This window comes from Pleurodeles waltl, chromosome 5 (genome assembly GCF_031143425.1).
Source record: "Pleurodeles waltl isolate 20211129_DDA chromosome 5, aPleWal1.hap1.20221129, whole genome shotgun sequence".
NCBI classification, from domain to species: Eukaryota; Metazoa; Chordata; class Amphibia; order Caudata; family Salamandridae; genus Pleurodeles; species Pleurodeles waltl.
In genome coordinates, this window is record NC_090444.1 from 807,376,659 (window position 1) to 807,394,564 (window position 17,906).

The window sequence follows — 17,906 nt, forward strand, 5'->3', positions numbered from 1 at the left end:
GAACCCGACCTACATTTCAGCTGTTGGCCTGAACTTTTGATTTTGACTTGGCCTAGCACGACCAGTTAGCCCTGGTTGGAACTTTGTGCTTTTAGGTGCTATTTTACACTTTATTCTTTACAAATTCTTAACTTCAATTCTACGGTATAGATTTTTGTCAGCTTGGACTTGTTTTATTTAATAAATGCTGTTCTGTTTTTCTAACCAATTTTGTGTGGCGTTTTCCCTGTTTTACTGTTTGAAGTGTTGGAAAAATACTTTGAACATTGCCTCTAAGTTAAGCCTGGCTGCTCTGTGTCAAGTTACCAGTGGGTTGAACACAGGTTAATTTGGGGTGTGCATGTGCTTTACACTGACAAGCATTTTGGTTGCTGCTTGACAAGTGCTCACACTCGAATCAACCAGTAAATCAATTTCTCACAGTTGCTTTTTTTATTAGACCAGCGATCCAGCATCAGAGCCAAATAATTAGCCATATGATATGTCACCTATTAAGATTGTATTATATATGGATAGCATGGTCTTGTTTCTCAACCACGAACCTGGGAATCTGTCCAAAGCTTTTTTACCTAAAGAAAGGCTTTCCAAGGCTTCCGATACATAATAGGTAAAGCCAGATCATAAAGTAGTTTAATTCAATTTCCAAAATCTAGCTTAACTGATGAGCAGCAGTGGCCTTTCCATAAGGGCTGAGTGGCCACACCTCCTGCCATTCTCCTAGCAAAGTGTCCATCAGGCTGAACAAAGATAAGCCTGATAGACACTCTTATTGTTCAGGTGAAGCAAGCAAGAGCTATATTTGCACTAAACGTGCATGCTCCTGGCTGCCTGGGCTGAACTTTTCTGGGCTGAGAATTTTAAAGCCCTGGGGGTGTGACCTCCTCAGCCACAAGGCCCTCCCATTTGTGACAAGGCAAAGCGTCACTGATTGCCTCTGACCTGTATGCTTCAGTTTTAAGCCCCAAAGTGCCTAGGGCTGAGTGTCTATCAGTCTCACTGACCCCATCCCACGTTGTGACGAGTGAGGGACTGCTGTTTTCCATCATTGGCAAACCTTAGGTCCTCCTGGAACCTCCAAGGCTTCCCTCTCAACAGTGAAGGTATTTATTTATTTTTATCTTTGGTGTGTGCATTAGTGAATATAGGTGTATTTGTTAGTGAGTGTTGCGAATGCGAGTGTGTGTGTGCGTGTGTGAATGCATGGGTGTGAGTGAGTGTGTATGTGTGTGCCCCCTCCACCACTACAATTCCCGGCCACCACTGCTGATAAAGTAGAAAGTAAGGTGACATCACTGGATTACAAAGTAAGGTGACATCACAGGTAGACAGATATCTCGGGATAATGGGCATGCTTTGGCCACCTATACAAAGCATTTTTGCTGAAGCTAACAAAAGATTTTGGGACTTGGCAGCATATCACTATTTCTCAAGTCGATCGATATATTTAAGCAAGATGATTAGCCCACTCTATAGTTTATTTCTGCTTCGGTTTAGGAAAATTATTGTTTTCATACTAAATAGGCTAGATATATCATATGCATGAATGGGCTAAAGTGGCATTCTGGATCAATATTTTTCTATTATTATTATTACTCATAAGGGTGGTGAGCAAGGGGCCTCATACGTAACCCCACAAAGCAGGTTTAAAAGAAGATAGTATTTTGCAAGGTTAATTCACATTCGCTACTAAAAATCAAAAGTCAGAATGAAGGCTGTATCCCCATGTGAGACAATCAAATGTTCCCAGAGGATGTTGCTCTAGTTCATAAAGAATGTTGCCAGAAAGTTATTTGGAGATAGAGAAAAATGCTTGATAGAAAAGTAGCAGTGTGCAAAATGCACATAATTTCCTTTTTCATATTTACGTGAAATTTCACTAAAATTATGCAATATTACTCATCTTTATGCAAAATGCAAGCCTATCATTTAGCACTATAATTTAGTATGAAATGCGGCCTCTTGTCGATTTTTGATGCAAGAGCTCAATTTGAGGTACAAAAATAGCCAGAAAAAACAAGTGGCACAAGCAAAAGACCCTTGCATTCTGCCCATTCATATTACCCCCGAGCACAAAAAATAAAACATTTCTGTAAACGGTGAATAATTACCCAGCTTTGTATAATGTTGTATTTTAAGGAATTTTGCGGAACAAGGAACCCATGAAATTCACAAACTTGTGTCAACGTAATTTAAATTTTGTCAGGGTTTATAGAAAAGGTGTAATTTCCTTTCTGGGGGTAAAACTGAAATATGAAGTTCAGCATGGGAGGAGGCCTTAGTTTGTTATAGATTTGTAGCTACATCAACAAATATGGATACAACAAATATGGGATTGAATTATTGGCCTCCTCGAGAAAGGGGTTTAATTATTCCAGTATATTGGCGATCATTAGTAAACATAGTCCTGGATTGTATTAAATCTGTGCTGTTTTCAGAGGATTTAAGGACCCAAGTTTCGGTCAAAGATTTGAAGAAAATCAATACACTTATAACTCTTCTCATGGTAGAGTCAAATTTACAACAAATACTTCTTCCATTGCCAAATATATTATACACCACAATCATAGATACAAATGTTCCAGAATATAGTAATTAGTGCACTAGTTGCCTATATGTGTGGGTACCTGGATGCTTGCAGTGCTGGAGGGCAAACATCACAGCCTTACTGGAACTCCGTATTCAAGTAACTGGAAATAGTTTAAGGATTCTAACTAAATTATGACTGGCGGTGGCCATTGTAGGAAGGTAGCAAAATTATGGTAATGATCTTGCCACAGAGAATTTAAAGTGTATTTTAATCATTAGTAGCAAGATTGCTCATTGATCAGAAAGGTTCAATGACCTCCCGAAAGTGAGGGAATGGATGTAATAAATGAAGATTGACTATCTAGAGGTGGTGTACTGTTCAGAAAATGGGCAGTTTTTGGCATATCAGAGAACTTGGGGATTGTTTGAGCACTGGATGAAAACTCTACACAGAATGAATGCAATTAATTGAAATTCAACAGAGTAATCATTGGAGAAATTAGCAAATTAAAAACTTGCTTTCACGTTCATGGACTGCATGATAAAAAAGATGAACAAAATGATAAATTGTGTGATCTAAAATTGGATTTGAATAAGAAGCTTATTCATCTGAAAATTAATCTGTTTATTTTGTCCTTTTTTCTTTTTATCTTTGTGTGTATTTGTTTAAAAATAAATTTCACCTACATTAATCAAATAAAACAAAAACATTATGAGGGAGGAGGTGATGGTATATTTCCCGCCTCCTCCCCATGTTTATTACAAGCTTCATCGTGGAGGCAACAGCAGTGGTCGTAAGTGTTTCTTTGCATAAGCATAGGTAGGGGTACCGATTTGCCTTGGGTGAAAGAGACTTTTGCAATCCAGTAACAAACTAGATGAACACTTCCTGAAAACATACCAGTCCATGCACTTATGAAAACAGAATTTGGATTCTGTTAAAGTCTTAGATTCTAACCTGACAGATGGAGGATTCTGGATCACACAAGTCTGCATGACCATGACATTGACACGGCACACATGTACCCAGAGCTGGACCAGGTCTCCTGATGGGGGATGGAGGTGGCACTCTATGAAAGCCAGGAGAACATGCCTGAAAAAAGAGAAATATATGCATGTAGGGTTTGATAGAAGTTACCAATATTTAGTTCAACTTTACCCTTAGGTACTTTGCACATGTGATGCAACACATACAGCATATTTGCTACGTCACATATATTATTGTAATAAATGGTAACGCATATATTTACATTCAATAAAAGAGTCATGCAACGCTGTTTATTAAAAGCACTTTGGGAGGAGATTATGATCGATATCTTTGTCTTCTAATGAGGCACCAACAGTAAACAACAAAGTCCTAAATTCAAAACAGAGAACATTAGCAACTTTAATTTTACGAATATATTCAGTGACAAAATTGTCTTATATAATGTTACCTTCCATAGTCAAAATGTAAGATATAAGGCAGTCACAAACATGCGTTTTTCCAAGTCTTAACCACACCTTATTGCACTGCTTGTGAGTTAACAAATGTTGTCAAAGAAAACATCACAAAAACATAATTCACTAATGAAACATAATATCCTCTAAGGCATCATTAATTCCATAACCAACGATATCAGATGTGTCATATACATTTAAACAACTTCTGAAATTGGGACAATGTGATTCACACAAACTCCAGGCACTTATGTCTCATCCAAACACAAATTTCATGGTCCTCACTAACAATGATGATGATGACAATGTGCTCCCACCCTCCAAAACCGTTGTACTCACCACAAACACACTGTTGGTGCATTTGTGCTTTCCCTTCTAACCATGTGTCTAACCATAAAAAATACCTGCTGCTTATAAAGTATCTTCACTATTCTTTTGTATATGTACTGCGTATGCACTCACTTTTTACACACATAGCCACAATTATACAACCCACATGCCTTACACAGGCACACGCACAGATGACACACATGCTATTCCCAAACTCTCCTGTCTTGCTCCGTGCACCAATCTTCATGAACATGTGGGGGCATATTTACAAGAAAGTGGCACATCGATCCCGATGCACCACTTTTCTTGCATCACCCTTGCCCCATCTAACAAGACCATGGTTGCACCACAGGTGTGACACAAGGGCAACTAAAGGAAATCAATGCACGTACGTAAATGCCCAGTCATGCTGAACTAATGGGTGATTCCCAAGCACTTCTCAAAGTATTTCTAACACTTATAGTCAAACTTAAAGTACATTTGAAGGAACCAGGCCTGTGTAAGTATCTTAAGGTGCAGCATAGAGTGGGTAAATTGCAGATGAGAGCAGTAAGGGAAGACATCCGAGAAAAGAAAAGTTAATTTCATAAACAGAAAAATATATAAAATTAAAATTCGTTAAACCTACTGATCTGTTCTGTCTGTAACCGACAAAGTATTCATATGTAGGGTTACAAAGCAGCAGAATCTCAAGTTTGTGAGTGAATGACATGCTCTTACATGGCTGCGTTATAAGTCTAGATTATACATACATAAGAAGACAGAGGGGGTCATTCCGACCCTGGCGGCTGGCGGTATGTTGGCGGTAACACCGCCAACAGGCTGGCGGTGTTCCGCCAGCAATTCTGACCGTGGCGGAAAAGCCACGGTCATACCGCCGGCCCCTCCACTTTCCCCAGGGCAGCGGTGCAAGCACCGCTGCCCTGGGGATTATGAGTCCCCGACCGCCAGCCTGTCCGTGGCGGTAAACACCGCCATTGAAAGGCTGGTGGTAAGGGGACTTGGGGTGCCCCTGGGGGCCCCTGCACTGCCCATGCACTTGGCATGGGCAGTGCAGGGGCCCCCAGGCATAGCCCCATCGCGCATTTCACTGTCCGAATTTCGGGCAGTGAAATGCGCGACGGGTGCTACTGCACCGGCTGCACATCAACATTGCCGCCGGCTCTATTACGAGCCGGCGGCAATGTTGATGTGCCATTTCCGCTGGGCCAGCGGAAATGTCGGAATAGGGAGGCATGAATACCGCCGGCAATGGCGGTATTCTGTCTCCCCCAGCCTCGGCGGTCAGGAGAAAAGACCGCAGAGGTCGGAATGACCACCAGAGTGTGCAGTGAATTCATTAAATACGTGTTATTTAACATCATACACAAATAATTTCTTAAGTTCCTGAGTTACACTTACTTTACTTTAAAGTACTTTATTCGATTTTATTTGAGATCGTAAAAGCACACTTCATTACACTACAATACCTAAAAAGCTTTATACAAATAAACACTACAACCTTCTATACTTCGTATCAATACAATACATTTTGAACCCATGTAGAATAAAAAGGATAAGATGCTAGAACATGTTATTACACACATGTAATTGTCCTTTTTATAATGAATTACCTTCCAACCCGAATGGATACAGTTACAATTGGTTACATTTCTTTCTATCATTAAACACAGCCCACAGAAACCTTGATATGTTACAGCAAACATCCATGGTAGGCAGAGTTTGTAAAAATAGGTATGCTGGGCGACATTGCTGGGAGCTAAGGGAACTTAATACAGGAAAAATATAGTGCTTCCTCTGATTAACATAAAATTTGCAAAAGAGAACTACAAGCGTGGTACTTTGGGGCAGCACATAATCGCATGGGCAGTTTGTTAGTGTTGCAGGCCTATCGTTAATTTCAGGGAAGCTGGTTAAGCAATGAAAGGAATCCATTCTGAGGCGGTAAGAATGAACCAATGCTTGGGATTCAATGTAAACTTAAGATAGGGCTGCAAACCATGCATAATCAACATAGATTGATTCCTTAATACACTTGGCTTCAACAGTTCAGTAGATAGCCTGAGTTCCTCAAAGTGCATGAGACATTCAGTTTTCAAGTCTTTCCTACTAATAACATCAAGGGATTCAGGCTTTCCATAGAAGTCTGAATGACCTAGTTTGTAGAAAAAATGTTTGATATAAGACAACCAAGGAATTCAAGAGATGAGCTTGTGTTAAGGCAGGACTGATGATGGCATGGTTTAAGCCAGTAAACTCCGATGAACAGATTTTATACCATAATAGAACCTGTGAGAAAGGGCACTCTCAGTTCTGCATGACACACGGAGGACGAGGAGCTCTTGGGTACAGCAAGAACAGACTTCAAGAAGTAATTTCCACCATTTGTAGCGCCCTACAGTTGGAATGTTCCCACACACCCCTTATGTAGTAATAGACACACACTCTGTAGATATTTACCATTAACTTCTGGGGATTCATCCCTAGTCACCTGGCAAAGATCGACAGAGCCATAGTTGATTTCTTAAACTGTGCCTTCCTAGCATTGATACACTGGGTCCATTTGCCCTCTTTGTCAAGTAGAACACCCAAATATTAGAAAATCACTGTAGTACCAATTTTTGTAAAGTTGATTGTTATATTGCGAAACTTCGCTGACCTTCTCCCACAAATCAAGATAAGAGTTTTAGATTGATTAAATAAAAGTCCTAGATTCTGCATATAAATGATAAAGTTAGCAAAAAGGCTCTGGAAGCCCAGGGGAGTTTGAGCCATAAGAAGGGCATCGTTCGCATAGAGGAGAGCTGGGATAGTTTTGATGGAGGACCTTGCATTTATTGGCTAACTTGGTCCCTAAACTATTTATATATAATGAGAAAAGAAAGGGAGGCTAATACACAACCCTGTCTTACCACTGTCTCTATGCTAAAGGGTTTCGTACACTCTCCTCTGACACATAACGAGCCCTATCCCCACATCCAGATTACAGCTCCCTAAAAAAGTGGATGATTGTTGCCTCCACCCCTAGGTCTGTCAAAATAGTCCACAGTTTTGCGTGGGTGACACAGTCAAATGCAGATGACAAGCCTACAAAGGCCAGGTATATATTCCCCTATTTGATCTTAGTGTACTTCCCGATTAAGATACTCAAATTCAGTCCCTGCCTGATGGTCCCTATGCCAGGGCGGAATACATATTGTAGATCTGACAAAATTCCATGAGATGCTGCCTAATCCTGGAGTCTATTCAGGATGATATGACCAGCTATCTCTGCTAGTGAATCAAGGAGGGATAACAGCCTGTAGCACGCAAGATTAAGGTGATAGCAGTTTTTGTTGATTGGAACAATGATTGATTCTCCTCATGTTGGTAAAAAAAAACTGTATTACAGCATGTACCCAATACCAAAGTCAAAAGAGGGTCCCACAGTAAGGTGTTGGCCTTGAACAAGTCCACCAGAGTGCCGTCTGGGCCTGGAGCTGTCCCCCCTTTACTCGTGTTTTTTGCCCCAGCGACCTCCTCCAAATTGAAAGAAGGACTAAAAGGGCTATGGAGTGTGGAATTAGTAGCAGATTTGAAGGTAACGTGACCCTCTATGTTCAACGTGTTAATGAGGGTTGAGTAGATGGCGGAAAAATGATCAATACACTCTACTTCTAAAATAGCAGCCTCCATCCTGGGGCGTCTCTCTTCTCTTAGTGGTGGTGAATTAATTACCTGCCAAAACGCACTATCATCGTTGTTAAGGCTTGCTTCATACAGTAATTCCCAAGCTTCACCCCTCAAACATACTTTCCTTTGCTTTACAGCCCTCTTGCAATCAGTTCTGCATGCCTGCACCCCAAGGTTAACACAGCGAGATTTATGTAAGGCCTCCTGAAGACTCTTGCGGACCTTTGAGCACTCCGAATCGAACCACCTTTTTTTATTATGGCCAGGGTGCCCTCTGGCAACAGAGAGGCCCTCCTTGATCCCTCGTGTGATCTCCACAAAGGCCCTGATAAGGACTCGTGTTTCAAGAGTTATCTGTACAAATCGCAAAATATTCTCTCTGGGTGCTGATAACTGTTTTAAGAAGCCCTTGGCTTCAACCTGGGACCATCGCAGTGTATACCCCTTTAATGATGCCAGTTTGACGTTATCGACCATGCCAAAGGTTTGGGTGAGGGGCTGACAGTGAGATGAAGTGTGAGAGAGACGAACACTCTGGGGAAAATGATCACTTAGTGCCATATTATAAGTATTAAAGTTATAAGCAATAACAGAAAAAAATATTAGACAATAACACAAAATCTATGACACTAAGGGCAACATTTCCATTAAATGTACATTTAAATTGGACGCTGGGAGAACACATTTTATTACAATCGCCAAGTCAAACTTATACCGTAGTTTGTTCCACATGTCCCCATAATGAGGTACACATTTTTGGCAGCCAGGCCCTTTCTGTTTGTAGATTCTTAACTCTTTTCAAAATGTTGCCAATGTTCATGTGTACCCCACCCAGACCAACCTTCTCATTTTTTCAGCCACACATGAGCATGCGCGTTTCTTAGCTGCAGCAAATGTGAGATCAGGTAAGAAAAGACATGCTCGGTAAACACTTTGGTGGTCATTCTAACCCTGGCGGTAAAAACCGCCAGGGCGAATGACCGCGGTAGCACCGCCAACAGGCTGGCGGTGCACCGCTGGGCATTCTGACCGCGGCGGTTCAGCCGCGGCCAGAAACGGAAAGTCGGCGGTGTACCGCCGACTTTCCGCTGCCCTTGAGAATCCTCCATGGCGGCGGAGCGCGCTCCGCCACCATGGGGATTCTGACACCCCCTACCGCCACCCGCCAGGAACAGGATGGCGGTAGGGGGTGCCACGGGGCCCCTGGGGGCTCCTGCAGTGCCCATGCCAACGGCATGGGCACTGCAGGGGCCCCCGTAAGAGGGCCCCAAAAAGAATTTCAGTGTCTGCCTAGCAGACACTGAAATTCGCGACGGGTGCTACTGCACCCGTCGCACTCCAGCAACTCCGCCGGCTCCATTCGGAGCCGGCTTCATCGTTGCTGGGTCTTTCCCGCTGTGCTGGCGGGCGGCCTTTTGGCGGTCGCCCGCCAGCACAGCGGGAAAGCCAGAATGGCCGCCGCGGTCTTGTGACCGCGGTGCGGTCATTTGGCGGTAACCGCATGGCGGGCGGCGACTGCCGCCCGCCGCGGTTAGAATCACCGCCTTTGTTCTCTGAAACAAAACGTACACACTAATGGGCTGAATCACTGACAAATTGTGAATTTATACATCAATACATCAATATCTCCAAGGACTGTAGCAGTGCAAAATGCGTATCATATTACCATAGTGTGTCGAAGAACAAGTAATTTGACAAATCACATAAGACAGTGTTCCGTAGGCACTGTGTGGTATAATTATGTCATGAATGATGCGAGTAGGGGATCTCTAATGTAATGTCATTTGGTGATGTCATCAGTGATAGCATTAATAGATGGCATGAGGATATCCTTTGTAGTTATGTGGAATGCATTGAAACAGTGGTATTGTTCTGAGTAAGACTTGTCTTTATATCTTTTAGCGATTTCAGGTATTGTTTGGGGGAGCATAATTATTTATGGAAGTTGTGTTCCTTTTATTCTATGAATTTATCTGATTTGCCCATTAAATACGTTCCACCCTCTCCTCAGACATCGGAAAATGTTTGTTTGTATTTTAAATTAGGTGAGTGTTTAAAATAGGAAGAACATCTCAAGAAGTAGAGGAAGCGATACCAAACCCCTTCACACTGTGAGAGTTTGTCATTGAGTTTAAAAATCACTTTTTTAAAGGTGGCCATTTCATGCATGTCTTTTAACCAGGTCTTCTAAGCCGATACATTATTAGTCTTCTAAAAGCGCAGTAGAGCTATCTTAGCCACACTCATAGCCATTGAGAATCATCTCTATTCCAGTTGTGAGAGACCCATAAGGGTAGGGCATCACTTAACAGTGCCATAGTGGCTATCAACAGCACCTGCATAGGGTGGTTTTGTTATTTCAGATTTGGAACCAGTGAGTAATCTAAGAAGGGCACAGAAGTTGCACTATATCTATGTCCTGTGAGCCACATCACCAACACTTGGAGTCAGTGCTTGGTTTTGCCTGTTACAGTTTTGCTTGCGACCAGTTCCACAGATGTAAGATCTTAAAAAAGCAGTATTTCATGTGGAATTCTCTGTCATTTATAATAGGACTCTAATATATCCTTCCATTCACTCTCCTAAAACCAGGATCGCAGCCTATTTTCCTCCCACTGTCATAGAGAGCCTGAGGTCTCAGACAAGAACTAAGGGGCTGATTTAAGAGCCCCTAGTGCCTCGTTCCGCCACATTAGTGTCATTTTCTTTTTTACGCTAATGTGGCCCAACGAGGCCAAAATCGCCACACCAAATTTACAAAGTGGCGCAATGAATGCATTGCACTACTTTGTAACCCCTTGCACTGCATTATGCCTGTGCTAGGCATAAAGTATGCAAAGGGGGAGTTCCCTCGTTAGGGGGGCCAAGAAAATGGTGCAAAGAAATCTAAGAGATTTCTATGCGTCATTTTTTTCGGCACTTTTAACGCCTGCTCAGAGCAGGCGTTAAAAGGAGGCACACCACTGTTTACAATGGGCCTCAATGGGCTTTGCAGGATTAGCATCAACATTTTTGAAAGCTAGTCCTGCAAAGCTCTGAACTAGCGTCAAAGATTTTGACACTAGTTTGCCTAACTACCGCCATGGTGCGCCGTCTCTTATATACGGCGCACAGATGGTGGTGTTAGGGTGGTGCTAAGGGATGAAAGGAAAGTGGTGTTGCACTGGGTGCAGCGTCACTTTCCTTAAATCAGGCCCTAAGTTTCAAACAAAAGAGAGCAAGTATGCAAATAGTGTGTTAGTGGGGATTTCTTGAGTGAGAGGTAAGAGTGTTGCATGTGGGCAGTCAATGCTTGTGCCAATTTGAAATACCTGAATTTCTCTGTCAATTTGAGGTTAATGTCTTGACATATTACGACAAAGGGTTTGAGCGTTTCGTGTGCAAAGAGTTTGTCCAGGTACATTATTGTGTGTGCCTTCCAGATAGCCCAATTGACTTCATCCCCTCCCCCGAAGAGATTATGAACCCTTTGTCATGCAAAGTACGAGATGACAATAATAAGATGAACATTCACTATCCTTTTTGGATAACTCATGCAATAAGATGCTCTGTCCCCTGTTTTGTTGATGTTCAATCCATGCCTTTTGATGGGGACTCATGGCAGAGTCGTCCTGTAGTGGGTAAAAGATAGACTGTCTGAGCCAACTGGTGGGACAGCCAGAAGCCCTCGTTTTGGACCAAGCGTGGTCGATTCTTTGTTATCTCGTCATACAGCTTGGATCTTTTCAGCCTTTGCGCTTGTCCGCTTTCCGCACAAAACCAATGATTGCACAAAGTAATTCCACAAGGAGAGAGTTCTGACATTTTAAAGGGATCATCCCAAATAAGTAATTGAACCAGGGTGCTATATTTATTTTAATGACTTGATCTTCTCCCTACATTGAAAGGTCCATTCCGGATCACCTTTGTAAATCCTATTTCACTGTAGCCAGTAAGGGGAAAGTTGTCCTGAACCATAACATAGAAATCCAGGTTAAATGATAAAGAAACAATTGCGGTCTTCACAGTCATGGGAGTGAGTGAGAGGGCTTTGTATTTAGACCTATTATTCTTATAACTTGGGATTGTTGCAAACCAGTCAATCTGTTTCACTAATGCACATGCAGACTTAGGGGGTAAAGCCAATAAAATATCATCAGTGTAACAGAATGTTTTAAGTTCTCTATCCTCATTATGCCTTTGACCTGGGAATCATTCCTTATTGCCCTCGCCAATGGCTCTAAAGTCAGAATAAACAATAATGATGACAGGGGGCAGCCCTGAAAGCATTTGGAAGAAGGTAAAGGCGAACCCTCTGAATGTGATCGAGGCCATTGGTCTATGATACATCTCTGTCATCAGACGGAGGAAATTCCATCCGATTTCCATGCACTTCATTGTCCTAAAAAGATACACCCCTCCCTCTGCCATATCAAATGCTTTTTCAGCATCTAAGGAAAATAGAATGTTCTGGTCTAAGTCATTTTTGAATCAACAGATCAGTGGTGAGAGGGTGCATAAGTGGTTTGATGAGGAGCAGCCGGCACAAAATCTACTTGTTCGGGTTGTATCAAGAAAGGGTGTTTTTGTAAGTGGTTTACTATGACCCTAGCAAGAATTTGGATGTCAACATTAATGGAGGACTTGGGTCTGCAGCTGGAGCATTCTAAAGTCTCTTTACTTGGTCTGAGAATGACAGAGATCCTGGTTCTGCCAAACTTATCTCTCAAATGACCCAGCTCTAAAACCTGTTTTAAAAACAGCCACTAACAATAGCACTTTTAGAGGTTTTGTTATTTTAAAAAATTGTATTGGTAAACCATCTTTCCCAGGTGCCATACTTGTGGCCATTTTATCAATTATGTCCACAATTGCCTCCTCTGAGATGTTCCCCTCTAGTGTGTCAGCTTGGGTTTTGGATAAACAAGGTATTAGTTAGCTGCAAAAAAGAAGGCCTCCACATCTGGGTCAGGATGTGTGTCGGGGGTACATTATTACTCATAGTAATGTTGAACCTCCCTTGTGTTGTCTGACGGGTGTTGTTATCAGTTTCTGAGAGGCATTATGGATGGCCAGTATCATCCTACCTGATCCCACTCTTCCGAGCTGTGATGCCAGTAGTAGGACTGGATTTTCCCAGATTTCATAGTGCTGCTGAGGGAGATAGAACAATGAATTCCTCACTTCCAACGTACAGAGACTGTTTAATTCTGTTTTGGCTCACAATAAGGATTGTAGAGCACTACGAGTCTTATACTGGAAGTACGTTATGGACAGAGTGAGGGCTGTTGATTCTGAACAAAGTCTGACCTTGTGTGTTTCTCTTTGCAATCACAGCGATCCTCCTCAGAGGGGCCCTAATACAGTCTTTTCCCAACCCCTATAGCGTCTCTGTGGATGTCACATATCTTTATTGTCTTGGATAAAATGTTGGATTTGGGGGTTAGACTTGTTTTACCATGTGATCCCAAAATTGAGAAATCTTCATACACCATGGCCTTCTAAGGAGAGCTAGCATTCCCATGCCCAAATGGAGAGCAATGAGGTCATGACCTGAGATCTCTGATGGGGTGATATAGGCTTGTTGAAGATTCTATCAAGGGTGTTTTAATAAGATAATCAATCCTTGTACTGATGTTAGGGTGGCATGAGGTGACCGTATAGTCCCTTTGTTGGGGTTGAGCAGTCAACAGGGTTCTCCCAGAGCATTATTGTGAGTCAGGTCCAGTAAAACAGATCTACCTTTGTCATGGTGTAGGTCCAGGGTACCGGTTCCATCCATTATAGGGTGTATCATGACTTTCCTCTCCCCTCCCAAGAGTTTCTTGGAGACACCAAAAGAGACAAGGAGTCAGTGAATACAGGAAAATAAATTCATTTTAGCACTGGTTGGAGCATACATGGAGTCTACTATGAGGTATGTATCTTGGATGTTGAGTTTTGCAAACACATAACTCCCCTCCGGAGCTACCTAAACCTGTAGGAGTTTACGAGTTAGTGATTTTTGGTAGAGCACTGCCATTCCCTTTTCCCAGAAAAATCGCTGGTACAAGTTTTGTGCGTATTCCCAACCCTCCCAGTTTTGACTTTGCATGGATAACATATTCTACCCAACACCTGTCCAGTTTGGCACTCTCGTCTCGGGTTAGCTGTGTCTCTTATAAAAACGCAATGTCTGGCTTGTGGCACCCTAAGAATGTAAGAAATGTCTTACGTTTGACAGTTGGTCAGGACAATGACGTTGAGGGAGATAACCTTAAGTGACATCAGAGTGGCCATGGGTGTCTAGGATATGGATCATGCGGGTCTACCTAGATCTGTTTGGAGAGGGGTGTAGGAGTCTGGGTTAGGCGGTGCTCAGTCAGGGTCTGAGAAACGATCTAGTTGACTAGTAATCAGAGGGGCACTATGTAGCAGGGAGGGGCATTGGGAAATACGAGTGGATCACTTCCTTGTAAACTGTGAATTATTGTCCCTAAGGCTGTTGGGGTGTGTAACCTGGGGTGCCTGAGATAGCTTGGTGCCAAGGTAATAGACAAAGAAAAGAGAGGAGGGGGAAGTGGGGCAGTGCAATTGCACTGTGGATGCAGAGGTAATCAACACCAGGCGATACCACTAACTAGACTTTTAATTGTAAGGTTCGGGTGACGACTCAACCATGGCTGTCAAGGCCCCCATCATATAGAGCATGAATATGCCCAACAGACTAGCACATCGATATTTCGTCCTAATCGAAAAGATAAAAGAGAAACGTGTACTAGTTCCTTAACGGATGGGGTGTCAGAACTGTGAAGAAAATACATTTTTCTAAATCATAGATGTATAAGCATACTATTATGCTTATTTGTTAGTGATGAGCATTGTTTGAAGGACAATGAAGTTGCTGCAAGATGTACTGTTCCCATTAGTAAATGTATACTATGTTTTATTCTATCTAGCAAAAAACTGGGTTGCACAAATTTAATTCAACTGGAGAATAACATGAAACTATCCTCCCTAACAAGCAAACATATGGTGAGTAGTCAAACTGTGGCAGCATTTTCGAGAAAGTTATTTTATCTTAATTGCTGTGAAAATATCTGCGGCTTTACATAATATTAACACTTTAAAATGTAACATTCATTTGAAAGCATCCACCATGCTTGTGCACTTTTAACATTGAAGTAATATTTTTGAAACGATAACACCATCTTTATATGACAAACAAGGCTCCAAATTCAAAAATATGTGCACAAGCAAATTTGCAATAAATAGCTTGCACATCGACAATGTGTAGGGACCTTTTCTCAACAAGCAGGTCACTACTGTCAGACGGGGCCATTGTGTGAGGGAGGTGGGCTGATTGGCAGTACAAGTACGGCACAAGTTGTGCACAGCTCAGGGCTCCGTTTATAATAAAATAACATATGCATGCTTACAGCTTTAAACTGACTTAACAACCAAGTAGCAAGAGGGGCAGTGAGAACCTACCTAGAGCAAAGCCCATTTACCGAAATGTCACCAGTAGTCATAATTAGCAAACATGGAATTCCATTTATAGGCCTGTTAGAAATGGGGTCTTTGGTTGACAGTCAGGTTACCCCCTGTTCAAGCAAGGACCCTCACTCTAGTTAGGATAAAAGAGAATCACCCTCAGCTAACCCCTGCTTACCCCCTTGGTAGCTTGGCAGAGCAGTAGGCTTAACCTCAGAGTGCTGGGCGTAAAGTATTTGTACCAACACACACAGTAACTTAATGAAAACACTACAAAATGACACAACACCAGTTTAGAAAAATAGGAAATATTTATCTAGACAAAACAAGACCAAAACGACAAAAATCCAACATACACAAGTCAAGTTATGATTTTTTAAAGGTTTAAAATAAAAAGAGTCTTTAGGTAGTTGTAACAACACACTAGCGCTGCTAGCGTGTAAATGTACCTGGTTTGCGTCAAAAATAACCCCGCACGGGCTGTGCGCGTCGAAAATAACCCTGCACGGTTATATGCGTCGAAAACAACTCGGCACGGCGATGCGCGTCGAAACAGCCAGCCACGCGACGGTCCGAAAGTCCCGCGGCGCAGGTTGCGATCTCTCAGCCTTCGTCAGCGATGCTGCGCGTCGTTTCTCCTGCTCCGGGCGTCGATTCTCCGGTCGCGTTTCCTGCGGCGTCGTTTCTCAGCTGCGGAGCCGGCGTCGCGTCGTTTTCTCAGCCGCGATCGGATTCGCGTCGATCTTTTCTCCGCACGGCGCTCGGTGCGTGTATTTTTGTCCTTAGGCTGCCAGCCTCTCCTTTCAGGGTCCCAGGAACTGGAAGGGCACCACAGAGCAGAGTAGGGGTCTCTCCAGAGACTCCAGGTGCTGGCAGGAAGAAGTCTTTGCTATCCCTGAGACTTCAATAACAGGAGGCAAGCTCTACATCAAGCCCTTGGAGATTTCTTCTTCAAGATGGAAGGCACACAAAGTCCAGTCTTTGCCCTCTTACTCTGGCAGAAGCAGCACTGCAGGAAAGCTCCACAAAGCACAGTCACAGGCAGGGCAGCACTTGTTCCTCAGCGATCAGCTCTTCTCCAGGCAGAGGTTCCTCTTGATTCCAGAAGTGTTTCTCAAGTTTGTAAGTTTGGGTGCCCTTCTTATACCCATTTTAGTCTTTGAAGTCACCTTTCTTCAAAGGGGACTCACACCTTCTTGTGAAATCCTGCCTTGCCCAGGCAAGGCCTCAGACCTACACCAGGGGGCTGGAGACAGCATTGTCAGAGGCAGGCACAGTCCTTTCAGATGAGAGTGACCACTCCACCCCTCCCTCCTAGCAGAGATGGCTAATCAGGAAATGCAGATCACACCCCAGCTCCCTTTGTGTCACTGTCTGGTGTGAGGTGAAAAACAACCCAACTGTCAAACTGACCCAGACAGGGAATCCACAAACAAGGCAGAGTCACAGAATGGTTTAAGCAAGAAAATGCTCACTTTCTAAAAGTGGCATTTCCAAACTCACAATCTCAAATTCAACTTTACTAAAAGATGTATTTTTAAATTGTGAGTTCAGGGATCCCAAACTCCACATGTCCATCTACTCTCTAGGGGAATCTACACTTTAATCATATTTAAAGGTAGCCCCCATATTATCCTATGAGAGAGAGACAGACCTTGCAACAGTGAAAACGAAATTGGCAGTATTTCACTGTCAGGACATATAAACCACATTACTATATGTCCTACCTTATCCATACACTGCACCCTGCCCTTGGGGCTACCTAGGGCCTACCTTAGGGGTGCCTTACATGTAAGAAAAGGGAAGGTTTAGGCCTGGCAAGTGGGTACACTTGCCAAGTCGAATTTACAGTGTAAGAATACACATACAGACACTGCAGTGGCAGGTCTGAGACATGATTACAGAGCTACTCATGTGGGTGGCACAACCAGTGCTGCAGGCCCACTAGTAGCATTTGATTTACAGGCCCTGGCACCTCTAGTGCACATTACTAGGGACTTACTAGTAATTCAAATATGCCAATCATGGATGAACCACTTACATACAATTTAAACAGGAGAGCATATGCACTTTAGCACTGGTTAGCAGTGGTAAAGTGCTCAGAGTTGAAAAGCCAACAGCAACATGTCAGAAAAACATAGGAGGCAGGAGGCGAAAAAGACTGGGGATGACCCTGCATAAGCAAAAGTCCAACACGACCCCCTACCAGCCTAAAGCCAGGGGAGAACAATCAATACCTTGATGTACTTCCCTGATTGGGGCGATAGAACAGGGACCCAGGCCCACAACAGCAGGGGCATGTTCCAGTTCTACGCCTTCCTGACTCCAGTTGGATCCCTCTGTCCATACTCTCAGGGCCCACTAAGCTGACCCATGGGGAACCCTTCTCCACATCTACAGACACCATCTGTGCAACACCTAACTTTACTTTGCTCACAGATGTATTGCAATGGGCAGATAGTACCACCAGGGCCAACACAGTGGTG

The 17,906-nt window shown here is 43.1% G+C and overlaps 1 protein-coding gene across 7 annotated transcripts in view; it reads right to left on the minus strand.

Annotated features, from left to right (window-relative positions):
* Positions 1 to 17,906, minus strand: part of LAMA2 (laminin subunit alpha 2) — a 3,379,260-nt gene that overhangs the window by 953,776 nt on the left and 2,407,578 nt on the right. For all 7 annotated transcript variants that reach the window (XM_069234829.1, XM_069234828.1, XM_069234823.1 and 4 more), the window contains one exon: positions 3,485 to 3,619. In XM_069234829.1, the coding sequence (XP_069090930.1) occupies positions 3,485 to 3,619 (135 nt within the window). The remainder of the gene's footprint in view (positions 1 to 3,484; positions 3,620 to 17,906) is intronic.